This window comes from Vipera ursinii (genome assembly GCF_947247035.1).
Source record: "Vipera ursinii genome assembly, contig: SUPER_Z_unloc_1, whole genome shotgun sequence".
NCBI lineage: Eukaryota > Metazoa > Chordata > Lepidosauria > Squamata > Viperidae > Vipera > Vipera ursinii.
This window is the reverse complement of record NW_028148449.1, coordinates 930,620-958,325: the sequence shown is the minus strand read 5'-3', so window position 1 is coordinate 958,325 and position 27,706 is coordinate 930,620. Positions and strand designations below refer to the sequence as shown.

At 53.1% G+C, this 27,706-nt stretch overlaps 1 protein-coding gene across 1 annotated transcript in view; it reads right to left on the bottom strand.

The window, feature by feature from the left end:
• The window catches only part of LOC310650484 (SCO-spondin-like), a gene marked incomplete at its 5' end in the record, with an annotated part of 163,300 nt that overhangs the window by 13,176 nt on the left and 122,418 nt on the right, over positions 1-27,706 (bottom strand). The window contains 15 exons of the mRNA XM_083380033.1: positions 536-582; positions 1,219-1,370; positions 2,576-2,703; positions 5,019-5,180; positions 10,284-10,486; positions 12,785-12,923; positions 16,770-16,886; positions 18,248-18,409; positions 18,502-18,753; positions 18,892-18,917; positions 20,607-20,686; positions 21,665-21,795; positions 23,275-23,430; positions 24,586-24,765; positions 27,237-27,407. Coding sequence (XP_083236159.1) covers positions 536-582; positions 1,219-1,370; positions 2,576-2,703; positions 5,019-5,180; positions 10,284-10,486; positions 12,785-12,923; positions 16,770-16,886; positions 18,248-18,409; positions 18,502-18,753; positions 18,892-18,917; positions 20,607-20,686; positions 21,665-21,795; positions 23,275-23,430; positions 24,586-24,765; positions 27,237-27,407 — 2,106 coding nt within the window. The remainder of the gene's footprint in view (positions 1-535; positions 583-1,218; positions 1,371-2,575; positions 2,704-5,018; positions 5,181-10,283; positions 10,487-12,784; positions 12,924-16,769; positions 16,887-18,247; positions 18,410-18,501; positions 18,754-18,891; positions 18,918-20,606; positions 20,687-21,664; positions 21,796-23,274; positions 23,431-24,585; positions 24,766-27,236; positions 27,408-27,706) is intronic.

Below are 27,706 nucleotides of genomic sequence, written 5' to 3'. Positions count from 1 at the left end.
GATGGATGAATGAATGAATGGACAAATATAAGCAGACAGAGAGAGATGATAGATAGATGATAAAGAGATGGATAGATGAATGGAGAGAGAGAGATGGACACAGAGAGGTAGAGAGATGGATGGATGGGGAGATACACCGAGCGGTAAATAGGATCGTCGTCATCATCATCATCATCATCATCATCATCATCATCATCATCACATCCCCCAAAACAACTATTGGTTTTCCTTGGACCGAGTGACTCAACCGCTCCGGGTCTGCTCCTAGCTGTTTACTCAGAGAGTACATAGGGCCTCCCTCCTCACACTCCCAGCAGGCTGCCACCACGCGGTGCCCGCTGCCACTGCGGTAGTGCCCGGGCACAGGGGCACCTGGAGGGCATGCGGACAGTCCCAAAGTGGGCAGAGACCTTCCCTAAACAGAGCTATCCTGGAGTTGCCATCCTCGAGACGGAGGCCGGCAGCTTGCGGGGGGCCGTGCTCTCTGCACGCGCCCAGAGGCCGCACTCGAAGCCCCTCCAGCTCCCCCTCTTACCATCACAGATCTCCTGGGTGCAGGCGAAGACCCCCCTCCGGCAGACGCTGCGGGGCCAAAAAAGAAGAGAAGAGCCCGTCACCGCAGGGTTCTGGTCCTCATGAAGGAGGCATCTTGGTGTTTTTTTGTTTTTGTTTTTTTTTTAGCCTAACCTCCCTCACGGGGTTGCGGCAAAACGAGAACCGAGGCAGTCCTCAAGTTACAGCAGTCCCTTTAGCGACCGTTCCACGTTAAAAACGCGGGCCCCTTGACGACATCCCAGAATTCCCCCAGCGAGCGAAGTTGAGTGACGTTTCTCGGCCTCGGGCACTGGGGAAAGGTCTGGACTTCGACTCCCAGCCTCCTCCAGTCAGCCAGGGACCCTTTGTCACGCTCATACGACCGTCGACACATCCCCGTAGTCGCAGGATCCGAATTCAAGACGCTCGGCAACCGACTCGCGTTTATGACGGTCGCAGTGTTCCAGGGGTGGGTGGGGTGGGGGATCACGCCATCCCCTTTGGCGACCTTCCAACAAGCCAAGGCATGGGTGGGAAGCCAGATTCCCTTAACGACTGGTTGAATCGATTAATGACCGGGTGACTCGCTTAACGACGGTGGCAGGAAAGGTCGTAAAATGGGACAAAACGACTCCCTTCCCCTCTTCTCCCTGGTCATCCAATGGGGGCCCTCTGAGCACTCACCAGCTGTTGCATTCGTGTTGGAAAGTACTCCCCGGCGCATGTTCCTGGGCGCGCTCAGCCTCGGATAAGTTGGCAGCCCAGGGCGAGGCGGGCACCTGGCCAATCACGCAGCGGCACTCTTCTGGGGGAACACACAGCCCATCCTGCAGTACCTGTGGGATAGCAGACCGGTGTTTCTCAACCTGGGCCACTTGCAGGGGTCTGGACTACAACTCCCAGAATCCCTCAGTTGAACTTTACCCAATCTGGGTCTCTTTAAGAGGCCTGGGCTTCAACTTCCAGAATTCCACAGTTGAGCAATGTTTTTCAACCTGGCCCACTTTAAGTAGTCTTGACTACAACTCCCAGAATCCCCCAGTTGAACGTTTCCCAACCTGGGTCTCAACTCCCAGAATTCCCCAATGGCGCAACGGTTTTCAACCTGAGCAACTTTAAGAGGCCTAGACTTCAACTCCCAGAATTCCACAGTTGAGCAATGTTTCTCAAGCTGGGCCGGTTTAAGAGGCCTGGACTTCAACTCCCAGAATTCCACAGTTAAGCAATGTTTTTCAACCTGGCCCACTTTAAGTAGTCTGGACTACAACTCCCAGAATCCCCCAGTTGAACGTTTCCCAACCTGGGTCTCAACTCCCAGAATTCCCCAATGGCGCAACGGTTTTCAACCTGAGCAACTTTAAGAGGCCTAGACTTCAACTCCCAGAATTCCACAGTTGAGCAATGTTTCTCAAGCTGGGCCGGTTTAAGAGGCCTGGACTTCAACTCCCAGAATTCCACAGTTGAGCAATGTTTTTCAACCTGGCCCACTTTAAGTAGTCTGGACTACAACTCCCAGAATCCCCCAGTTGAACATTTCCCAACCTGGGTCTCAACTCCCAGAATTCCCCCCCTGAGCAATGTTTTTCAACCTGAGTAACTTTAAGAGGCCTGGACTTCAACTCCCAGAATTCCCCAGTTGAGCAATGTTTTTCAACCTGAGTAACTTTAAGAGGCCTGGACTTCAACTCCCAGAATTCCACCGTTGAGCAATGTTTCTTAAGCTGGACCAATTTAAGAGGCCTGGACTTCAACTCCCAGAATTCCCCAGTTGAGCAATGTTTTTCAACCTGACTAACTTTAAGAGGCCTGGACTTCAATTCCCAGAATCCTCCAGTTGAGCAATGTTTCTCCACCTGGGTCACTTTAACAGGTCTGGACTGCAACTCCCAGAGTTCTGCAGCCTGCATTGCTAGCTGAAGAATTCTGGGAGTTGAAGTCCCGACCACTTCAGGTGGCTAAGGTGGAGACAAGTCCGCTGTAGCTAAAGAGGGGCGGGGCCCTTTGGGGGTGGGTGGGGCTTGGTGGGGACCAAGACCCTTACCTGGCCAGGTGGGCAGATGCAGCCGGGCTGGCATTCCTCTTGCAGACACTGAGTTTCCGGGCGCAGGTCCGAGCAGGTGTGCGGGCAGGTGTTGGCACAGTCGTGGTAGACTTGAGTCCCAGGGCATTCTGGGAAGGAAGGGCAGTGGGTGGGTAGAGAGACTGTCCCCAGTTGCTGATAGCTGGGAAGACGCCCCCTCCAACCATAAACCCCTACTCTTCTAACCATAACTCCTTAGACCATCCCCATAACTTTAAACTCCGAAACCTCTAACCCCCTAACCATAATCCCCTGAATCGGGGGTTCCCAACCTGTATTCCGTGGCCCAATCCTGGGCTGTGGGTTGTTGGCCACTGTGCCATGTGAGTGGCCGGTCAGTGCATGCGCGTGTCCTCACTAGCACCCCACTCTCACTGACATCACGGGGTCGTGCAGGCACTCGCATCACGGCGAGTGCACATTCCTCCCAATCGTGCACCACCCATTCCCACTAGCGTCGTGGCGTGTGGTGCTCATCTCGCGGTGCGCGCACACTCCCCCTACTCATGCACCCCCTACTTCCACTAGCATTGCGGCGTTGTGCGGGCGCTCACGTCGCAGCGAGCGCACATTCCTCCCATTCACGCACCCCCCACACCCACTAGTGTCGTGGCATTGTACAGCACTCACGTCGCGACAAGCGCACATTCCCCCTACTCACGCACCCCCTACTCCCACTAGCGTTGCGGCATCGTGCGGGTGTTTACGTCGCGGCGAGTGCACATTTCCCATACTCGCGCACCCCCTACTCCCACTAGTGTAGCAGCGTCGTGTGGCACTCACATCGTGGAGAGCACACATTCCCCTCACTCATGCACCCGCAACTCCCACTAGCGTCGCGGTGTTGGGCAGCAGTCACATCACAGTGAGCGCACATTCCCCTCACTTGCGCACCCGCCACTCCTAGTAGCGTCGCGGCATTGTGCAGGTGCTCAAATCATGGCGAGCGCACATTCCCACAATCATGCACCCGCCACTCCCACTAGTGTCGCGGCATCGTGCGGCACTCACATCGTGGAGAGAGCACATTCCCCCCACTCACGCACCTGCCACTCCCACTAGCGTCGCGGCATCGTGCAGGTGCTCACGTCACGGTGAGCGCACATTCCCACAATCACGCAGCCCCTACTCCCACTAGCGTCGCGGCATTGTGTGGGCGCTCACGTCACAGCGAGCGCACATTCCTCCCATTCACGCACCCCCCACACCCACTAGTGTCGTGGCATTGTACAGCACTCACGTCGCGGCAAGTGCACATTCCCCCTACTCACGCACCCCCTACTCCCACTAGTGTTGCGGCATCGTGCTGGTGTTTACGTCGCGGCGAGTGCACATTTCCCATACTCGCGCACCCCCTACTCCCACTAGTGTAGCAGCGTCGTGTGGCACTCACATCGTGGAGAGCACACATTCCCCTCACTCGTGCACCCGCAACTCCCACTAGCGTCGCGGCGTCGGGCAGCGCTCACATCACAGTGAGCGCACATTCCCCTCACTCGCGCACCCGCCACTCCTAGTAGCGTCGCGGCATTGTGCAGGTGCTCATATCATGGCGAGCGCACATTCCCACAATCATGCACCCGCCACTCCCACTAGTGTCGCGGCATTGTGCGGCGCTCACATCGTGGAGAGCGCACATTCCCCCCACTCACGCACCCGCCACTCCCACTAGCGTCGCGTCGTCGTGCGGCGCTCACATCGTGGAGAGCGCACATTCCCCCCACTCACGCACCCGCCACTCCCACTAGCGTCGCGGCATCGTGCAGGTGCTCACGTCACGGTGAGCGCACATTCCCGCAATCACGCAGCCCCTACTCCCACTAGTGTGCGGCGGTGTGCGGCGCTCACATCGCAGCGAGCGCACCTCCTAAACTCACTCCTACCTTCCCTTCAACCCTCAGCTCCTACCCCTCTAATCCCCTAATCCTAACCCCCCCACCCCTAATTTTTTAATCCCCTAACCTTACTTCAACCGTGACCCCGTAACCCTAACCCTAGCCCCCCTCACCCCTAACCGTATCTCCCTAACCTTACTTTTCTTCTTACCCCTAAACCCCTAACCTTGACCCTCTAACACTGAGGAGTGTTCAATGAATTTTCCTCAGGGCGGCCACATGAGGGCGCCGGTCTGCCGCAGAAGGGAAAAGGGACTGTGCCGAGACGGATCGGGACTCGGCTTCTTCTCCTGCACCTTGTTACCGATTTAAATGCATTTCTAATTCGCAAACGACCTCACGCCCCAGGGCCACACGTGATGGATGTGTGTGTGTGTGTGTGTGTGTGTATGTGAAAATACCCAGCTCTGCTCTAACCCCATCACCCCGATCGCCCTTTTCACCAACCGTTTCCCGGCTTGGGTATATCAAAGCCAGCTCCGTTTCCCGACCGGGCGCAAGGGGCTCACCTGGCGTGCAATTCTGCGTGTGGCAGAGCCGGTGCTGCAGGAGTGGGGATGGGCAGGGGTCTCCCGGAGGGGAGAGCGGCCCGCGGCGCCTCTCGGACACCCCGCCGCCGCAACTGGCGCTGCAGGGGCTCCAGACCGTCCAGTCGCTCAACAGGCAGCCAGCTGTGGGGAGACGGGGGGAGGGAAGGTTAGCAGGGTGACCCCCCTCATTGCTTCGGTTGGAGGGGGAATCGCCCCCAAAGTTGGGGGTCAGGAGCGGAAGGACCCCGCCTCTTCCGAAGGGGAGGAGGGTTTCTCGTCCCAAATGGAGTTGCACCCTAAACCCCCCTGGGAGGGGTGAAGCCGGAGAGGTCCTGCTCCACAGGAACCCGGAGTCAGTCCTCGCTTTACAACGTTTCGTTGAGCGACCGTTCAAAGCGGGAGTGCGGGGCGGAAACCAAGGTGTTGTGATTCAGGGCCAGCCTGTGGGTCCGGCAGCCGGCTCGGATGTCTCGGATGACTCAGATGAGGGGGAGGAGGAGGGTGTTGAAGACGAACTTGCTGATGATGGCTTGGAGGCTTCGCAGAGCCCCCAGCCAGGGCCCTCTTCTCAGCTGCGCGAGCCCGAGAGTGCGGATGATGATGACCCACAGCTGGCCCTGTTCAAGGACGCCCGACGCAGGAGGCAGTCAAGCAGGAACAAGCAGAGAAAGGCTGTGGGACTCCTCGGAAGGAGGCACAGGGAGGCCACGCCCTGAACTCTAAATAAAAGGAGTGTTTGGGGAAGGGCTGGTTGCTGAAAGCAACCCTTCCGTTTGAGGATTCAAGTTCCAGTGTTTTGTTTCTTGTTCTGTTGTTTGTGAAATAAATCTTGGCAGACGCTTTCCAGCCTCAGACGCTCTCCAGTCTCTACTGTTTATTCAGGGGTTGCCTTTCTGCAAGGCCGGTAGCAGGCTGGTTCAGAACAGTTTGCTTTCAGCCTCCCACCCCTTACTACTAAGATGGAGCAGCTACGTGCCGAGAATGCTCAGCTCACTCAGCAACTCACTTTGCTGGCAGCTCAGGTGGCTCAACTGCAAGCTCAGGTACATGCTGCACCCCCACCCAGGAGGAAATGTCAGATAGCAATGCCAGATAAATTTGCTGGCGATCCAGAACTGTTTCCTGCCTTCCTGGGACAATGCCAGCTTTTTATCAGCGTGAGAGAAGCTGATTTCCCCATTGACCGGGATAAGGTGGGATTCGTGTTAAGCCTTCTTTCGGGGGATGCAGCTCGTTGGGGCACGCCTCTGCTGGCACAACCTAGCCCTTTGTTGGATAACTTTGGGGGGTTTTGTGACCATATGCGCTTAATGTACGAGGACCCAATTAAGACGCAGACTGCCACCCGACGCCTGAAAGCTCTGAGGCAGGGTCAACGCCCCCTACAGGCCTATATCAGCGATTTCCGGCTGCTTAGCCAGGATTCCGCCTGGAACGAGGCTGCGCTCGTGGATGCCTTCCAGGATGGATTGTCGGAGGAGATGTTGGATGAGCTGGCCCGTGTGGACATTCCCTCAGACCTGAATGGGCTGATCCATCTTTGCCTGCGGATCGATGCCCGGCTGCAGCAGCGAAAGAGTCGCCATCTGGGAGAAGGAGCTGCTGGCCATCAAGGCGGCGTTCGAGGCTTGGAGGCATCATCTGGAGGGGGCGCGGCATCAAATCGAGGTCCGGACGGACCACAAGAATCTGGAAAGCCTGCAGACCGCTCGGAATTTGAACCAACGCCAGATCCGGTGGTCCCTTTTCTTTGCGAGGTTTGACTTCCGGGTTCGGTACATACCAAGCGGGCACAATCAGAGAGCGGATGCTCTGTCCAGGAAGCCCGAATATACCCGAGTGGAAGACAAGCTTCTGCCCAGGACAGTGATCCCCGTCGAGTCTTTTGCTGCGGTGCGGGAGCCGGTTGATATACGGGCTCGGATCCGGGAGGCGCAGCAGCAAGAGGCGTGGGTGGCTCAGCGGAAGGAGGAGGTGGGGCCAGACTCGCCTTGGACGGTCACGGATGGACTCTTGTATTATCGTGACCGGCTCTATGTTCCGGGAGGGCCATTCAGGGGACTCGTCCTCAGCCAGTGTCATGATAACCCAGCAGCGGGGCATTTTGGCCTGTTTAAGAGTCTGAACCTGGTCTCCCGTACCTTCTGGTGGCCCCGAGTCCGACACGACGTCCAGTCTTATGTCACCTCCTGCATCCCATGCAGGCAGGCCAAGTCAGCGACAGGGGCCCCGCCTGGTTTACTGCAGCCTTTGCCAACACCCAAGAGACCCTGGGGGGCTGTGTCCATGGACTTTCTGACGGATTTACCCCTATCCTCCGGCTTCACGACAGTGTTTGTGGTGGTGGACATGCTGACCAAGATGGCGCACTTCATCCCCTGTCGCGGCTTACCGTCAGCTCGCGCCACTAGTCGCATGTTCATCCAACAGGTGTTTCGGCTGCACGGCCTCCCCGATAGAGTCGTCTCCGATAGGGGGGCCCAGTTTACAGCCCGCTTCTGGCAGGAGTTGATGCGTGCGTTGGACATTAAGGTTTGCCTCTCGTCCGCGCATCATCCTCAAACTGACGGGGGTACCGAGAAGGTCATCGGTATCCTGGAGCAGTATCTGCGCTGCTACGTTAACCTACAGCAGGACAATTGGGTGGACTATCTGGCCATAGCCGAGTTTGCCTTTAACAACTCGCAGCACACCTCCACGCAGATGACACCGTTCTTGGCCAATGTGGGTTATCACCCCCGGTTTTTCCCCCTTTCTCCCGTGGACTCACCGGAGCCGGCAGTGAACAACTTCATGGCGGAGTTACAGGCGATCCATCGGTTGGTGCGACGGCAGCTGGAGAAAGCCAAGGCCGACTACAAGAGGTTTGCCGATCGGTCGAGACGGGATACGCCTCCACTATCGGTGGGGGATTGGGTCTGGCTGTCCACCAGGAACCTACCATCCACACGGCCGGCGAGGAAGCTGGACCACCGTTACCTTGGACCGTTCCCAGTCGAGGCTGTCATCAATCCGGTCGCCTATCGTTTAACTCTGCCACGTTCCCTGCGCGTGCACCCAGTCTTCCATAGGTCCCTGTTGGTCCCCGAACAACCGGCTTGTCCACTCCGCCAAGCGGAACCTCCCCCATCAGGACCTCGTGATGGAGGCAGCACCCCCGAGTACGAGGTCGCCAGCATCAGGGATTCCCGTTGGTTGAAAGGTCGTTTCCAGTACCTGATCAAGTGGAAAGGGTACGGGCCGGAGGACTTCACATGGGAAGACGCTACCGCCGTTCATGCCCCTGCGTTGGTGACTGCTTTTCACGAACAATTCCCATCCCGACCGCATCCGGATCGGCAGCCCCGGGGGAAGGGCCCTGCGGTGCGGGATAGTGTTGTGATTCAGGGCCAGCCTGTGGGTCCGGCAGCCGGCTCGGATGTCTCGAATGACTCAGATGAGGGGGAGGAGGAGGGTGTTGAAGACGAACTTGCTGATGATGGCTTGGAGGCTTCGCAGAGCCCCCAGCCAGGGCCCTCTTCTCAGCTGCGTGAGCCCGAGAGTGCGGATGATGATGACCCACAGCTGGCCCTGTTCAAGGACGCCCGACGCAGGAGGCAGTCAAGCAGGAACAAGCAGAGAAAGGCTGTGGGACTCCTCGGAAGGAGGCACAGGGAGGCCACGCCCTGAACTCTAAATAAAAGGAGTGTTTGGGGAAGGGCTGGTTGCTGAAAGCAACCGTTCCGTTTGAGGATTCAAGTTCCAGTGTTTTGTTTCTTGTTCTGTTGTTTGTGAAATAAATCTTGGCAGACGCTTTCCAGCCTCAGACGCTCTCCAGTCTCTACTGTTTATTCAGGGGTTGCCTTTCTGCAAGGCCGGTAGCAGGCTGGTTCAGAACACAAGGATGCCTTTTCGCACTGAACGGCCATCGCAGCTGTCCACAATTCGGAGGCTGGACCGTTTGACTCGCGAGTTACGACGCTCGCGGCGTCCCCTTTTTGGCGACGAACTCCACTTGACAACAGTGAGGATTCACTTAGCGGCAGGGGGGAGGGGGCGGCCGGGAAGGTCACCAAAGGGGGCAGAACTCCCTTAGCGCACGTGTCTCACTTAGCGACGGAGGTGCCGGGTTCCGCCCTGGTCGTACGTTGAGGACTGCCTGTGTTATGGGTTGGGAAAGGCCAGCTCCCCAAAAGGCAACACTGTCCCCCTATTTTGGGGGTGTGGGTTGCCTTCCAAAATGTGGGGTGAGGACTATACCACAATAGCCCAGCTGGGGATTTTTTTTTTTTTTTTGCTTTCCTTCGGAATGTTTGCCTGAGCAAGGGGTTGGACTAGATGACCTCTAAGGTCCCTTCCAACTTCTTCTTCTTCTTCTTCTTCTTCTTCTTCTTCTTCTTCTTCTTCTTCTTCTTCTTCTTCTTCTTCTTCTTCTTCTTCTTCTCCTTCTCCTCCTCCTCCTCCTCCTCCTCCTCCTTCTTCTTCTTCTTCTTCTTCTTCTTCTTCTTCTTCTTCTCCTTCTCCTCCTCCTCCTCCTCCTCCTCCTCCTCCTTCTTCTTCTTCTTCTTCTTCTTCTTCTTCTTCTTCTTCTTCCTCCTCCTCCTCCTCCCCCTCCCCCTCCCCCTCCTCCTCTTCCTCCTCCCCGTCCTCTTTTTCTATCTTTTTTCTTCTCCTTCTCCTTCGCCTTTCTTTTTCGTTCTTCTTCTTCCTCTTCCTCTTCTTGTTATTATTATTATCTGACTAAAAAAATTCAAATCAGGTGCATTCCTCGACTTTATGACCACAACTGAGCCCGACAATTTTGTCGCTAAGCGAGACAGCTTGTCCAGCGAGGTTTTCCCCCCTCTCTTACTACCTTCCTTGCCACAGATGGCTCAGCAAATCCCCGCTGTTCCTAAGTTAGCCGCACGGACGTTAAGTGAATCCAGCTTTCCAGATGGAGTTTGTTGGTCACTTCACACACACACACACACACACACACACACGCACACACGGGCACACGGGCACTGCAACCATCCTAAATATGAGTCGGTGGCCAAGCGTCCGGATTCTGAGCGTGCCGATTGTGGGAAATGCGAGAACGGTCGTTAAGTGTGTTACACCATTTGCGAGTTCCTTCTTTTTTTCAGCGCCTTTGAACGGCCGCTAAACGAGCCGTCGTAAGTTGGGGACTAACCAACCTTCCCCCTGAATGGGGTGCTTTTGGGGCATTCCGCATGGGGAGTAGTAGCTGGGGTGGGGTGGGGGGACAGGGCTGGGAGTTACCTGGACAGGGCTGGGAGTTACAGTGTGCGCCTTCTTCCATGGATTCGGCTTCACAAGGCACTCCGTGCAGACTCTCGTGGCAGGGCCGATGCCTCAGCGTCGTGCCCCCTCCGCACGTGGCGGAACACGGGCTCCACACTGACCACTCGCCGTAAGACGGACACTTCTCCTCCGGGCAGGCGAAGGAGCCGTTCTGGCAGGTGCTGGGGGGGGGGGTGGACAAAAAAAAAGCCAGGCGCTGAAGACGGAGCGTGCCGTGAGGGCGGCTCGATTCCCCCAACCGGAAAATCCAGGGTGCTTCTGCCTCGCACGCAATTAATCAGGGATTGTAGCGTACAAAAAGAAAGAATGATTTGTGTGGCTCTGGAGCACTCCCCTTCTTCCCAAAAATGGATTGTCCCCCCCTTTTTTTAAGCACCCCAAATTTGCCACTGTGGAATAACAGGATGACGGAATAACAGCGGTGCAGACGAGCAGAAGAGCAGAATAACAAGAACAGACTAACAGACTGGCAGAAAAAAAGAATATCAGAATACGAACAACAGTAACAGAATAACAGAGTAGCAGAATAACAGTAACAGAACAGCAAAAGAGTAGAACAACGGAATAACAGACAAGCAGATTAAAAGAACAGAATTGCAGAATAACAGGATAGCAGAATAAATAGAATAGCAGAATAACAATATAACAATAACAGTAGCAGAACAGCAGAAGTGTAGAATAAATGAATAGCAGAATAACAGGATAGCAGAATAAATAGAACAGCAGAATAACAATATAACAATAACAGTAGCAGAACAGCAGAATGACAGAATTACAGAATAGCAGAATAACTGAGTAGCAGAATAACAAAATATCAGAACAACAGTAACAGTAACAGAGTAGCAGAATAACAGAATAACAGTAACAGAATAGCAGAACAGTAGAACAACTGAATAACAGACTAGCAGAATAACAGACTAGCAGATTAAAAGAATAACAGAATAGCAAAAAAACTGAACAACAGAATAGCAGAATAACAAAAGAGATAGAATAGCAGAATAACAATATAACAATAACTGTAGCAGAACAGCAGAATAATAGAATAACAGAATAGCAGAATAATACAATAGCAGAATAGCAGAACAATAGAATAGCAGAATAACTGAATAGCAGAACAACAGAATAGCAGAATAATAGAATAGCAGAATAACTGAATAGCAGAATATCAGAACAGAATAGCAGAATAATAGAATAACAGAATATCAGAATAAGAATAACAGTAACAGTAATAGCAGAATAACAGAAGAGTAGAATAACAGAATAGCAGAATAAATAGAATAGCAGAATAACAATATCAGTAGCAGAACAACAGAATAGTAGAATAAAAGAATAACCAAATAGCAGAATAACTGAATAGTAGAATAACAGAATAGCAGAATAAATAGAATAGCAGAATAACAATATAACAATATCAGTAGCAGAATAGCAGAATAACAGAATTACAGAATAGCAGAATAACTGAGTAGCAGAATAACAGAATATCAGAATAACAATAACAGAATATCAGAATAACAGAGTAGCAGAATAGCAGAATAACAGTAACAGAATAGCAGAACAGTAGAACAACTGAATAACAGACTAGCAGAATAACAGACTAGCAGTTTAAAAACATAACAGAATAGCGAAAATACTGAACAACAGAAAGCAGAATAACAGAATAGATAGAATAGCAGAATAACAATATAACCATCACAATAGCAGAACAGCAGAATAATAGAATAGCAGAATAACAGAATAGCAGAACAATAAAATAGCAGAATAACTGAATAGTAGAACAACAGAATAGCAGAACAACAGAATAGCAGAATAATAGAATAGCAGAATAATCATAACAAAACAACAGAATAGCTGAATAACCGAATAGCAGAATACAGAATAAAAGAAGAACAGAAGAACAGAATAGCAGAACAACAATATCACAGTCGCAGAATAGCAGAACAGCAGAATAACAGAATAGCAGAATGGCAGCATAATAATAACAGAATAGCAGAATAACAGAACAACAGCAGCAGCAGAACAACAATAACAGAACAACAGGATAGCAGAACCGTGGAATAACTGAACAACAGAATAGCAGAATAACAGAATCAGAGTGTCAGAAGGGACCTTGGAGGTCTTCTAGTCCAACCCCCTGCTCAGGAAGGACACCCTCTTCCATTGCAGACAGACAAAGGGGGAATCTGTTTCCTGAGAACCTGGCTGGCTTGGTTTCTTAGAGTCTTGACCCCTGCAGGCAGCTATTGCACTGGTAGACCTAGAGGGGGGAGGAGGGGGCTGCCACAGCCTCTTTTCTCCTCTTGTCTCCCCCCCTCCCCGGTCAGCTCCCCAGAAGCACCCCTACTCCTTTGTGAGCCGAGCATTTGCAGACACAAAACAACACAGAGCCCAGGGCGAGGGCTGGATGGGATCTCGGAGGTCATCTAGTCCAACCCCACCCAACTCCTCTGCCCCCGACTCACCAGTTGTGGCAATCCAGTTCCACCGACTGCCCGGGGGAAACTTCCCAGCTGCTGTTCGCCGTGGGGAGACCGCATCGGCAGTTCTGAATCGGAACGCAGGACCCGTCCTGCAAAAGCTGCCCCTCGGCGCACCGGCATCCTGTGTGTTGGGGGAGAGGCATTGCTATTCTGTTATTCTGCTAGTCTGTTATTTCTGCTGTTCTGCTATTCTGTGATTGTTATATTGTTATTCTGCTCGTCTGTTGTTCCGCTATTGTTATTCTTTTATTCTGTATTCCGCTATTCAGTTATTCTGCTATTCTAGTGTTCTGATAGTCTGTTAATCATTTTTCTGCTATTCTGTTATTCTGCCATTCTGTTATTCTGCTGTTCTGCTACTATTATTGTTATATTGTTATTCTGCTATTCTATTTATTCGGCTATTCTGCTATTCTGTTATTCTATTATTCTGCTGTTCTGCTACTGTTATTGTTATATTGTTATTCTGCTATTCTATTTATTCTGTTATTCTGCTACTGTTATTCTGTTGCTGTTATTGTTATTCTGCTATTCTGTTATTCTGCTATTCTGTTATTCTGCTATTCTGTTATTCTGCTATTCTATTATTCTTCTGTTCTGCTACTGTTATTGTTTATTGTTATTCTGCTATTCTGTTACTGTTTCCCTCTACGCCACGTTGCCGTGTCTTTTGTGCGCCGTTACACAAACCCAACGCATCCGTTTTGTACTTCTCCAATTCTCCTTCTCGCCCCTTCTCCGGCCAATATTGATAGATTGGACAGGGGGAAAAGACCGCAAGAACGAGATAAAGAGCCTCGTCCAATGAAAGGATCTTCGATCGGATATTAAATTAAAGTGGTTGGATCGAATGCCATGAGGGAAATGGCTAAAGATGGGAGAGAAATTCCGGGGAGAAAGATAAGGCGGCGAAGGAAGCTGGAAGCGATTCTAAAAGAAAGTGAGGTTAAATAAAGAATACTGAGGGAAAGGAAGAATCGGGGGGAATACATATATATATATATTGGTAGCAGGGGGTCGGACTAGATGACCTCCAAGGTCCCTTCCAACTTTATTATTTATGATTATTATTAATAATATTATTAAACTGGACAGCCATTTGTCTGAAACAGGATAGGGTTTCCTGCCTGAGCAGGGGGTCGGACTAGATGACCTCCAAGGTCCCTTCCAACTTTATTATTTATGATTATTATTAATATTATTATTAAACTGGACAGCCATTTGTCTGAAACGGGATAGGGTTTCCTCCCTGAGCAGGGGGTCGGACTAGATGACCTCCAAGGTCCCTTCCAACTTTATTATTTATGATGATGATGATGATGATGATGATGATGATGATTATGATTAAACTGGACAGCCATTTGTCTGAAACGGGATAGGGTTTCCTGCCTGAGCAGGGGGTCGGACTAGATGACCTCCAAGGTCCCTTCCAACTTTATTATTTATGATGATGATGATGATGATGATTATGATTAAACTGGACAGCCATTTGTCTGAAACAGGATAGGGTTTCCTGCCTGAGCAGGGGGTCGGACTAGATGACCTCCAAGGTCCCTTCCAACTTTATTATTTATGATGATGATGATGATGATGATGATTATGATTAAACTGGACAGCCATTTGTCTGAAATGGGATAGGGTTTCCTGCCTGAGCAGGGCGTCGGACTAGATGACCTCCAAGGTCCCTTCCAACTTTATTACTATTACTATTACTATTACTATTACTATTACTATTACTAATAATAATGATAATAATAGTAATAATAGTAATAATAGTAATAATAATAATAATAATAATAATAATAATAATAATAATAATAATAATAATAATAATAATAATCATCTGGAGAGCCATTTGTCTGAAATGGGATCGGGTTTCCTGCCTGAGCAGGGGGTCGGACTAGATGACCTCCAAGGTCCCTTCCAACTTTATTATTTATGATGATGATGATGATGATGATGATGATGATTAAACTGGACAGCCATTTGTCTGAAACGGGATAGGGTTTCCTGCCTGAGCAGGGGGTCGGACTAGATGACCTCCAAGGTCCCTTCCAACTTTATTATTTATGATGATGATGATGATGATGATGATTATGATTAAACTGGACAGCCATTTGTCTGAGACGGGATAGGGTTTCCTGCCTGAGCAGGGGGTCGGACTAGATGACCTCCAAGGTCCCTTCCAACTTTATTATTTATGATGATGATGATGATGATGATTATGATTAAACTGGACAGCCATTTGTCTGAGACGGGATAGGGTTTCCTCCCTGAGCAGGGGGTCGGACTAGATGACCTCCAAGGTCCCTTCCAGTTTTATTATTTATGATGATGATGATGATGATGATGATTATGATTAAACTGGACAGCCATTTGTCTGAAATGGGATAGGGTTTCCTGCCTGAGCAGGGCGTCGGACTAGATGACCTCCAAGGTCCCTTCCAACTTTATTACTATTACTATTACTATTACTATTACTAATAATAATGATAATAATAGTAATAATAGTAGTAATAATAATAATAATAATAATAATAATAATAATAATAATAATAATAATAATAATAATAATAATAATAATAATCTGGAGAGCCATTTGTCTGAAATGGGATCGGGTTTCCTGCCTGAGCAGGGGGTTGGACTAGATGACCTCCAAGGTCCCTTCCAACTTTATTATTTATGATGATGATGATGATGATGATGATTATGATTAAACTGGACAGCCATTTGTCTGAAACGGGATAGGGTTTCCTGCCTGAGCAGGGGGTTGGACTAGATGACCTCCAAGGTCCCTTCCAACATTATTGTTGTTGTTGTTGTTGTTGTTATGAATAAAAATAAGAATATATAAGAATATATTAGTGAAGAGTAAAGGAAAATGCATATAAAGCAACATAGAGGGGGTAGCTAACACCACATTGACTTTGCTGGGCCAAAGGACGCCAAAGGGGATCACCGTGATCCCGGGGACCGGATGACTGTCGTAAGTACAAGTCAGTTGCCAAGCTTCTGCATTTTGACCACGTGACCACGGGGTTGGTGCGACGGTCGTAAGTGTGAGAAACACTCACAAGTCCCTTTCCCTCCCTCCTTTTTACCCCCAGGGTAACTTTAAATGGTCAATAAGCTGTAAGTGGAGGACTACAGCGTTGGAAGGGACCTCGGAGGTCATCTAGTCCAGCCCCCGGCTCAGGCAGGAGAAACTGACAGAATCACAGAAGGACAGAGTTATGGAAGGGACCCGGGAGGTCATCTAGTCCAGCCCCCTGCTCAGGCAGGAGACCCTGACAGGATCATAGATGGGACAGAGTTATGGAAGGGACCTCGGAGGTCATCTAGTCCAGCCCCCTGCTCAGGCAGGAGACCCTGACAGGATCATAGATGGGACAGAGTTATGGAAGGGACCTCGGAGGTCATCTAGTCCAGCCCCCTTCTCAGGCAGGAGACCCTTCCAGAATCATAGAAGGACAGAGTTATGGAAGGGAACTCGGAGGTCATCTAGTCCAGCCCCCTTCTCAGGCAGGAGACCCTTCCAGAATCACAGAAGGACAGAGTTATGGAAGGGAACTCGGAGGTCATCTAGTCCAGCCCCCTGCTCGAGCAAGAGACCCTTCCAGAATCACAGAAGGACAGACTTATGGAAGGGACCTGGGAGGTCATCTAGTCTAGCCCCCTGCTCAGGCAGGACGTGTATGTAGAGTCTCCTGCTCAAGTAGGAGGGTTGGACTAGATGACCTCTGAGGTCCTTTCCAACTCTATTCTGATTGATTGATTGATGGATGGATTGATTGATTGACTGACTGCGCCATCCTGAGAAACGGCTCTCCAGTCTGTCCAGGCTGCAGGAGCTGGGACCTACACCAAGGTTGCAGTGCTGGCTGAGGCCGGGGAGAATTGTGCATGTGTGTGTGTGTGTGTGTGTGTGTGTCTGTATACGTGTGTCTGTTGGTGTGTTTTGTGTTACCTTCTCGGCACAGCCCCTGCAGACACTCGACGTGTTCCCAGAAATCCAGGCAGGATCGCGGGCAGCCGTTGGCACAATTTGCATCATACACCTTGCCCCGGTCCTCGCACGTCTCTCCTGCCGGGGGAGAGGGAAAGAGAGAGAGAAGGACACCGGGTTGCGGGGTGGGCTGGGTAGAGTCATTTGCTGGGCTCCCACCGTGGTCTTCCGACCTCTGCCCTGTTGCCGAATTCTCGGCTCTCTAACCGGGTTATCCTCTCCAGATGGGCTGAACTATGGTTTTTTTTCCCTCCTCCCTCCCCTCCGCTTCGTCCTCTGTGGGCGACTGCGGAGCTGAGAAAGAACGGCACAGCCACATGGGTTTACTAGGCGGGGGGGGGGGCTGTGCGAGTCAAATCGGAGTCGGAGCTGGCCAACGTTGTTGGGGCGGGGTGTGTGTGTGTGTGTGTGTGTGTCTGACAGGCCAACTGGCTGGTCTTGATTAGTCGTAAAGGTTGCGGGGGGTCCGTCCGGGACTGGCTCGAAGATCGGAAGGCCGATTGGCACTCGGATGGGAGACCACCAGGAAGAGCTACTGGCGTTGACTGGTTTGGGAAGTCCACCGCGACAAGGGTTAATAACCCCTGAAGGAGTTGATAGGAAAATATTGCCGTGGGTGTGCAGGTTCTCTCTCTCTCTCTCTCTCTCTCTCTCTCTCTCTCTCTCTCTCTCTCTCTCTCTCCCTTTCTCTCTTTCTCTTTCACCCTTTTTCGCTCTTTCCTTCTCTTTCTCTTTCTTTCTCTCTCTCTCTTTTGCCCTTCCTTCTTTTGCCCTTTCTGTCTCTCATTCTATCCCTTTCTCTCTGTCATTCTCTCTCTTTCTCTTTTTTTTCCTCTCTTTCCTTCTCTCTTTCTCTTTCTCTCTCTCTTTCGCCCTTTTTTGCTCTTTCCTTCTTTCTTTCTCTCTCTTTCTCTCTCTCTCTTTCTCTTTCTTTCTTTCTCTGTCTTTTACCCTTTCTCTTTTGCCCTTTCTCCCTCTTTCTCTCTCTCATTCTATCCATCTCTCACTCATTCTATCTCTCTCTCTTTCTCTCTCTCTTTCCTTCTCTTTTTCTTTCTTTCCCCTCTTTCTCTTTCTCCCTTTCTCTCTCTTTTTCTCTCTTTCTCTCTCACTTTTTCTCTTTCTCTTTCTCTCCCTCTCTCTCTTTTTTGCTCTCTCCCTCTCTTTCTCTTTTGCCCTTTCTCTCTCTTTCCTTCTCTTTCTCTCTTTCTTTGTCTCTTCCTCCCTTTCTCTCTCTCTTTTTCTCTCTCTCTGTGTCTTTCTCTCTCTCTCTGTCTCTGTCTCTGTCTCTGTCTCTCTGTCTCTGTCTCTCTCTCTCTCTCTCTCTTTCTCTTTCTCTCTCTCTGTCTGGCAGCTCAAAACCGGGCAAGGAAATCAGCCCTGGGACACACACACACACACACACACACACACACACACACACACACCGGATTCATTACCTGGACAAGGGGCCAGGTTGCAAGTCTCCGACTGGTATCGTAGTCCCTTGCAGTGCAGCTCTGCATTGGGGTGTTGAGCCACCCGTCGGCGCAGCCGAAAGTCCCCACTGCACGGTGCCCGGCAGGGGCTCCAGGCCCCCCACTCGCTCCACAGGCAGAAATCTGTAAGAGACCCATAAGGCTGAGCCACAAGCACTGGGGGTGGGGTGGGGTAGCAATCCCAGCCTCCTGACAGATCCGGAATCTCGGGTTACCTTGACAAGCCCCGGTCTCGTCCAGACAGAGTCGTCGCTGGTCCAGCTTGGCGGTGCAAACACCATCCGGAAGCCTCCAGGGCTGGCCAGTCTGCGGATCGAGGCAGAGCCGGTAGCGATGCTGCACGGAGACCTGGACCGGCGGAGAAAGCCACGAGACCTCGGTCTGCTCCAGCAGGGCAGGGAGGGCCGCCACCGGCAAGCAGTCGGAGCAGGCCGTCCAGGGTGACCAGTCGCTCAGCGGAAGCAGGCCTGAGCGGGAAAAAGAGGAAGGAGGGGGTGCTTGGCCCCCCGGAGAGAAAGGGGACCCACCCCCTCCTTTGCTTCCCATCCCGGACCCTTAACTCTGAGGAGCAGCGAGCGGATCGCACACCTGCATGGCAGCCTTACCCCGGTTCCCGCCGGGGTGTGCAAGACTACTCCGCGTGGTTTTGACCAATGTGCTACAGAAGGGTTCTCCCTGGCCAGGCACAGTCTAGCTGAAGCAGCATTTTCCCGGACACTTACCTTGGCAATCTTGGCTGCCGCACTGCAACTCTCCCGCTTGGCACACGCTGCCGAAAGAAAGACCGGGGTGGGTTGGGGGGGAGCTGAATTATTTAGAAAGGGTCCTGAGACTTGGGGGGGAGGAAAGATGGGGGGATTTGGGTGTGTGTGTGTGTGTCTCACCCCGTTGTTACCTTCGGAATCACGGAATAACCCAAGTTGGAAGGAACCTCGGAAGTCTTCAAATTCAAGCCCTCATTCCGGCAGGAAAGCAGAGATATCATTTCAGACAAAAGCCTTGGCACTGGGTTGCCGGGCGCCACATGGCGCCTAGAAGTGGCGTGGCTGTTTCCTACATAAGCCTGCTTGATTGTTTCTATTTTTTCCTGCTGGCGCAGGGGGTTGGACTAGAACAGGGGCCCTCAACCTCTGGGCCGCGGCCCGGTAGTGGGCCCTGGCCACTGGCCACCGGGGTGCGGGACAGGCTGGCCAGCGCACGCATTTGTGCGTGCAACCTCCCCCACTTGTGCTAGCGCTGTGGCTACGGGGCATGAAAACAGGATGCCACGCCACACGGTGCAAAAACGGGCTGCTGCTGTGCCTCGGGGGACAAAAACTGGATGCCGCCACACCTCGGAGCATAAAAATGGGCCGCCGTCGCACCTCGGGGTGTGAAAACAGGATGCCGCCACCACACTGCACAAAAAGAAGGCTGACATCGCGCCTCAGGGCGGACAAACGCCGGCCCTCAGGGCGTAAAACCAGGATGCAGCACTGCTGCACTACACAAGAACGGGCCACTGCCGCCCCTTGGAATGTGAAAATGGGATGCCGCCGCCGCCACCAGGCCGTGGAAAAACAGGCTGACGCCATGCCTTGGGGCACAAAAACAGGATGCCGCCATGCGTCGGGGTGTGAGAAAACAGGATGCTGCTCCGCCACATCATGCAAAAATGGGCCCACAGCACACCTCAGGGGGCGAAGAAAAGATGCTGCCCCTTTAAGAGGTCTGGACTTCAACTCCCAGAATTCCCCAGCCAGCTGTGTTTCCCAGCCTTGCTGGTTCCCGTAGCTATGCTGGCTGGGGAATTCTGGGAGTTGAAGTCCACCAAGGTTGACAGATGCCGGGCTCAGCTCTTGATAAGAGTGTAGAACAGGGGTCTTCAAACTTGGCCCTTTTCTGACTGGTGGACTTCAACTCCCAGAATTCCTCTGGCTGAGGAATTCTGGGAATCGAAGTCCACGTGTCATCAAAGGGCCAAGTTTGAACACACACACACACACACACACGGTGTAGAATCACAATCGTCGGGCCAATGACATCCTGCTTTGATCAGTTGGGAAGGATCAACGTCAGTTACGGTTCCTGGAGCCTTAGGGACTAGAAACTTGGTTTGTTTGTTTTTTTACAAGGGAAATCTCCGATTCCTGCTCGCCGTTGCCGTGGAAGCAGAATGTAACAGGAGAAGGACAAAAATTCGTCCTCTCTTCCCTGAGATTTTGAGATTCATTCCTCTTACGAACCCCCATTTGAGGGAAAGAAAGCGTCGCTCCGACGGAAAACCGAGACTCACCATTTCTTGCAGCCAATCAGGACGGCTTCCCCGGCCATCACGAACATGGGCGCTGTGGCCTGGTGGGGGTGGAGGCAAGCGCACCGTGCGGGGGGCACGCACGACCCCTTCTGCTCCAACAGACCCTTCGGGGGACACACACAAAGAGGGGGGGTTCCAGAGACGGCTTCTTCCGGGACCCCGGGCACTTATGGCGGGTGGGGGGGCCCTGAATTTCGGGCCCTCTTTGGCTTCAACTTAGTGACGGGCACGTGCGAGCCCAACTCCCGAACGACCGCAGCCGGTCCTCGACTTACATCGATTCATTCAGTGACTGTCGCAACGGTACCGGAAAAAAGGGACTATGGGCCATTTTTTTTTCACACGTACGACCGCCGTGGTCACCTGAGCACAATTCAGACAATTGACAACGGGTTCGTACAGGAAGTCCTTGACTTACAATGGCTTGTTTAGTGACCGTTCGCAGTTACAACAGTAACTGAAAAAAGAGACCTAGGACCGTTTTGTTCACACGACTATCGCAGCATGCCCATGGCCACACGATCAAAATTCGGACAATGGGCAACGGGTCCGTCCAGGAAGTCCTCGACTTACAATGTCCTGTTTAGTGACCGTTTGAAGTTACAACACCGTTGGAAAAAAGGGACTGACTTTCAACGGTTTTTCACTCTTACGACCGCGGCAGCATCCCCGCGGTCGTGCGATCAAAACTAACCAACTTATATTTACGTGGGTCGCAGCGTCCTGGGGGTGGGAGGTCACACGGTCCCCTTTTGCGACCCGAGGGAAGCCAGGTTCGCTTAACGACCGTGTGACTAGTTTAACAACCGCCGGGATTCACTCTACAAAGACAGGCCATCAAATTGGGGCCCAAAACCCGCTTAGCGACGGTCTCGCTTAGCGATGGGAAAAAACCTCAAGCTCCACTGTGGTTGTAAGCTGAGGACTCCTTGCACTCCGCCAGAGCGCGTCCCTGAGCCTGAGCAGAGCGGAGCCCACCCCGCTTCCACACGGCTATCCCGTGTGGGGAACGGAGAAACTCTCGGTCGGCGAGTCCTCCCAGCGGGCGGCTATTCCACAGGTTGGGTGTTTCTGGCGCTCACCTCAGGGCAGTAACAGCCGGGCAGGCAGCGTGGAATGTCCTTGCACAACTCCGGCTGCTTCCGGGTGGAGCAGTGGCTGTCGCAGGGGGAGCCGCAGGCCCGGAATTCAAAGGGGGGATCACAGCTGGACTCTGGGAAAAGATACAGGAGGATGGCAGCACAAACTTTTGACGGGCAGCCCTACATTTAGCCAGGGGGCGGGCGCCTGGTGAGGGGATAAGTTCTAGTGGGTTGGGCACCAGGCTAGGTGGGGAATTCTGGTTCTGCCTCAGCTACAAAAAGCAGCTCGGGTGACTCTGGGCCAATCACCAGGAGACGGTGAATTCTAGTCCTGCGTTAGGCCTGAAAGCTGAAAAACATAGGGCCCGTCATCAGGAGACTGGGAGTTCTAGTCCCGCCTTAGGCAGGAAACCCGGCTGGGTGACTTTGGGCCAATCACCAGGAGACAGTGAGTTCTAGTCCCGCCTTAAGCAGAAAAGCTGGCTGGGTGACTTTGGGCCAATCACCAGGAGACAGTGAGTTCTAGTCCTGCATTAAGCAGGAAAGCCGGCTGGGTGACTTTGGGCCAATCACCAGGAGACAGTGAGTTCTAGTCCCGCCTTAAGCAAGAAAGCCACTGGGTGATTTTCGGCCAACGAGACAGTGAGTTGTAGTCCCGCATTAAGCAGGAAAGCTGGCTGGGTGACTTTGGGCCAATCACCAGGAGACGGCGAGTTCTAGTCTTGCTTTAGGCAGGAAAGCCACTGGGTGACTTTGGGCCAATCACCAGGAGATGGCGAGTTCTAGTCTTGCTTTAGGCAGAAAAGCCACTGGGTGACTTTGGGCCAATCACCAGGAGACGGTGAGATCTAGTCCTGCATTAGGCATGAAAACCGGCTGGATAACTTATGGCTAATCACCAGGAAACTGTGAATTATAGTCCCAGTTTAGGCAGGAAAGCCATCTGGGTGACTTTGGGCCAATCACCAGGAGACGGTGAGTTCTAGTCCTGTATTAGACAGGAAAGCCACTGGGTAACTTTGAGCCAATCACCAGGACACTGTGAATTCTAGTACTGCTTTAGGCACGAAAGCCACTGGGTGACTTTGGGTGAATCACCAGGAGACTGCGAGTTCTAGTCTTGCTTTAGGCAGGAAAGGCACTGGGTGACTTTGGGCCAATCACCAGGAGACTGTGAATTCTAGTCCTGCGTTAGGCATAAAAACCGGCTGGATAACTTATGGCTAATCACCAGGAAACTGTGAATTATAGTCCCAGTTTAGGCAGGAAAGCCATCTGGGTGACTTTGGGCCAATCGCCAGGAGACAGCGAGTTCCAATCCCACCTTAGGCATGAAAACCAACTGGAGGAATTTGGGCCGCCCTGTCCCTCTCAGTCCAACCCACCTCGCAGGGTGGTTGTGACAGGGAAAACAGGAGCAGGAAAGCCCATGAGGCGTGTCCGCTACCTTGAGTTATTTATAAACCATAATCAAGGCGGGCTAAAAATCAAACGAATGTTTAATAAACGGGGGGGGGCCTTTGGGGCTGCAAAGTTATATAAAAAGTAAAAGGAAGCGGCCTCTTACCAATGGCGGACAGAGGGGGGAACACGGCGATGCGCGGCCTCACCTGAGCACTGGGTATAATTGCACATCCGGAATTGTCCATCCAAGCCCAGGCACTGCTCCCAGTCAGTTTCCCAGCTTTGTTGGTTCCGGTAGCGCTGCTGCACCAGGAAGCTGCAGGAGCAATGAGTCCAGGGGGTCCAAGGACTCCAAGGACAATCTGGAGGAGAAGCAGGACGGGGAGGATGGTCACCGAGCAGGGTGGAAGCGGGGGGACGGGGCTGCGTGAGAGGAAGGAGCAGCAGGGCGATGAGAGAGCGGCCTTGGGATCGGGAGGCAAAAAAGGGGACCGAAGGGAAGCACCGTTTGTCTGGAACGACATCGGCTCTCCTGCTTGAGCCAGGGTCGGACTGGAAGACTAGAAGACCTCTGGAGGTCCCTTCCAATCTGTGGGCTGCAATTCGAGGAGGTTAATCGGAAAGGAGAGCCTCTGAGCGTTCTCAGAGGGCAGCCCACCTGTCTGCAATTAGGGGAGCTCTTTCAACGGCCCGAGATTTCCGCCGGTGCTCCCTCTCCGGCGTGTAAGACTGTCGAACTGGGGCCTCTAATATCTTTTCAGGCTTCTGGACTTCACGTCCCCGAATTCCCCCCTCCCCAGCCGGCGTGAATTCTGGGAGGCGATGTCCACGAAAGAGCTGCCGAGGCCGGACACCGCCCCCCTGCTGTAGAAGATCTGCTCTCGCCCCCCAAAAAGTGGTCCCAGCACGGTCGCCCGCGCCCTGTAGATCTCAGCCTGAATGTCCAGAATCCCACAGCAATTCCCATCCTCCGCTGCCAGTAGACAGGGAACCGGGATAGCCCAGGGCTGCCGTACCGAGGGACCTGTGGCATGGCGGCTCTTTGACCGTGGGAGGGAGGGAGGGAGGGAGGGAGGCAGGGAGGCTCCAGGGGAGATGGAGAGCCAGAAGGTGGGGGAACCGTAGCGCAGAATTAGAATTATGACCCTTCCATCCTGCCAATCAGGAACCTAAAAGGTGGGAAGCGGGGAAAGAAGGGATGATTTTGCGGGAGGGACAGGCACGTGCGCGTGACTGCGTGCGCCCAGGAATACCCGTCACTCGTGCAAGTGGGGCTGAGCACCCGTGACGCACGAGTGAGATCCCGAGTGTCAGCGATGCTCACAGGAGAGGGGTGGTGCATCCGTGCACACACGTGTGCACCAGCCGGACACTCGCACCGCCCAGTTGCAAATAAGCCACAAGCCGTTAGTGGGCTGTGGCTCACGGGTTAGGGACCCTTGTCTTAGCGGATACCCTCACCCTTCTTGCAGGAAATTCCACCCTGTGCCAAATCCAGAGAGATTCACCTTCCTTACCTCTGCAGGCCTGCAAGTAACATGCCTCCATCTCCTGGGGAGGGCTGCCCTGGGTGCAAGGATCTCCCTTAGTGCCCACCGAAGTAGTGGGGCAAGCACAGCTCCTGGTACGTGAGGTCAGTCCGGTGCCACAGGACCGCGAGCACGGGCTCCAGGCAGACCAGGGGCACAGCTCGTCTTCTGCATGAAAATGGGGAGGGGTACAAAGGAACGGAACTAGACAACTCGCCGCGGCCTATTCGCCATGGCTGAGTCACCACGGCCAACCCATGGCATCCAACTTGCCATGGCCAAGTCACCATGGCCAAGTCACCCCTGCCAAGTTGCCATGGCCAACTCATGACATCCAACTTGCCATGGCCGAGTTGCCACGGCCAAGTCACCATGGCCAACACATGGCATCCAACTTGCCACGGCCAACTCACTATGGCCAACTCATCATGGCCAAGTCACCATGGCCAACTCATGGCATCCAACTTGCCATGGCCAAGTCACCACGGCCAAGTCACCACTGCCAAGTTGCCATGGCCAACTCATGGCATCCAACTTGCCATGGCCAAGTCACCACGGCCAAGTCGCCATGGCCAACTCATGGCATCTAACGTGCCATGGCCAACTCACCATGGCCATCTCATCATGGCCACGTCACCACAGCCAACTCACAGCAGCCAAGTCACCATGGCCAAGTCGCCACGGCCAACTCATGGCATCGAACTGGCCATGGCCAACTCACAGCACCCAAGTCACCATGGCCAACTCATCACAGCCAAATCACCATGGCCAACTCATCATGGCCAAATCACCACGGTCAGCTCATGGCATCCAACTTGCCACGGCCAAGTCACCATGGCCAACTCATGGCATCCAACTTCTCACTGCCAAATCACAGTGGCCAAGTACCATGGCCAAGTCACCATAGCCAACTTACCATGGCCACGTCACCACAGCCAGGTCACCACGGCCAACTCATGGCATCCAACTTGCCATGGGCAAGTCTCCATGGCCAACTCTCCACTGCCAAGTTGACGCAGCCAAGTCACCATGGCCAACTCGTGGCATCGAACTTGCCATGGCCAGCTCACAGCAGCCAAGTCACCATGGCCAACTCATGGCATCCAACTTGCCACAGCCAACTCACCATGGCCAAGTCACAACGGACAAGTCACCATGGCTAACTCACCACAGGCAACTCACCACTGCCAAGTCACCATGGCCAACTCATGGCATCCAACTTGCCATGGCCAAGTCACCACGGCCAAGTCACCGCAGCCGTCACCACGGCCAACTCATGGTGACCAACTCACCACTGCCAAGTCACCACAGCCAACTCCTGGCATCCAACTTGCCATGGCCAAGTCACCATGGCCAATTCACAGTGGCCAACTCATCACAGCCAACCTGCTGTGGCCAACGTGCGGCAGGACAACTCGCCGCGGGACGATTCCACAAATTAAAAAAAGTGAACCAAATGTCGACGGAACCGTGGCCAATAAGAATACAGCAAAATAAAGCAAATCCAGAAGCACAAAAGTCCCGATAACTTTGAGGACAACGTGGTCCCCGATAATAAAAGTAACTGAAGGAAGCGATTAATAAAAGCATTGAATTGTCCCGCACCTGGTTGGCCTCGGTGAGTTGGCTGTGGCGAATTGTCCTCGACCAGTGATGGCGAACCTTTTAGAGACCCAGGGCCCAAAAACTGCCCCACCCCAACACCCCCCTCTGCGCTGCCCTGCCCCACCCCATCCCCATCCGCAGGGCCACCCACCGCCTCCACGGCCCACCGCAGATTGCCCAGGCGGCCCAGCAGTGTCACGGCAGCCACGTCCTCTGCCCACGTGCCGCACCATCATCTGCACACGATGGGGCGCGAGGGCAGAGTCTTGTCCGTGCTGCCCGGCTGCCCTGTCCTTGGCTGCGCTGCTTGGCGTGGGCCGCGCCTGGGGGAAACGACTCTCCTTTGGTGAGGAGGGGGCCGTGGGGGGGGAGGCAGGGCTGGGGCAATGGTGCAGGTGCCCACAGGGAGGCCTCTGAGTGCCGCCTCTGGCACAGGTGCCATAGGTTCGCCACCAACTTGCCCCAGGACAGTTCAACAAATTCAAAAAGCCAACTGAGTTTCCAGGTGTCCTGTGGCCAATCGTCACGAAACCAAGGCAGCCAATCCAGTGTCCCGACCATTGCGACGGGGGCGTGGTCACTAACGCTAAAAGTAACGGCACGAAACCACTCAATGCTGCTCCGAATTGTCCCGCAGCACAGTTAGCGAGGGGGCCCTGGCGGACGGTCCTAGACCAGAGCCCGGGGAAGCCTGCCTCTTTTTTGTGACTTGTGGACTTCGACTCCCAGAATTCCTGAGCTCAGGAATTCTGGGAGTGGAAGCCCACCAAGTCGTCAAAGAGCCACGGTTTCCCCGCCCGCGTCCTGGAGCAACAATGGAGGCACCGTCTGTTTGCGCCCTGCCACTCATCAACTCTCTCCTGCATGCTGCAGGATTTATTTCGCTCGGAGATCTAACTCCCGATGCGGGGAGGGGACCCGAGTTGTTTTACAAGGGGTGTACTTACTACGCCTTGCCCGATGCTAACCTAAATACCCCTGAGAGTTTGTAACTGCCCGACAGGTCGCCCCGAAGGCCCCTGCGGAGGCCTTACCTGGGCAGGCTTGGGTGGAGCAGTTCTGGCCCTGGGTGTCGGGCCCCCCGCAGGGCAAGCCGTGGTTGCGGGGTGGCGGGTTAATGCAGGCGCGAGTTCGGATCTGGACACTGCCGCCGCAGGTCACTGGACAGTCGGACCAGGGGGACCACGGCGTCCATCCGCCGTGCACTGCCAGGAAGAAAGGAAGGAAGGAAGGAAGGAAGGAAGGAAGGAAGGAAGGAAGGAAGGAAGGAAGGAAGGAAGGATGGATGGAAGGACACAGAGCAGAGGAAGGGAGGAAGGAAGGAAGGAAGGAAGGAAGGAAGGAAGGAAGGAAGGAAGGAAGGAAGGAAGGACACAGAGCAGAGGAAGGGAGGGAGAGAGGAACGAAGGAAGGAAGGAAGGAAGGAAGGAAAGAAGAAAGGAACAATCAGTTGCTGGATATCACAGCTACATCCGAGAATGGACTAAGCTACGATTTTCCACAA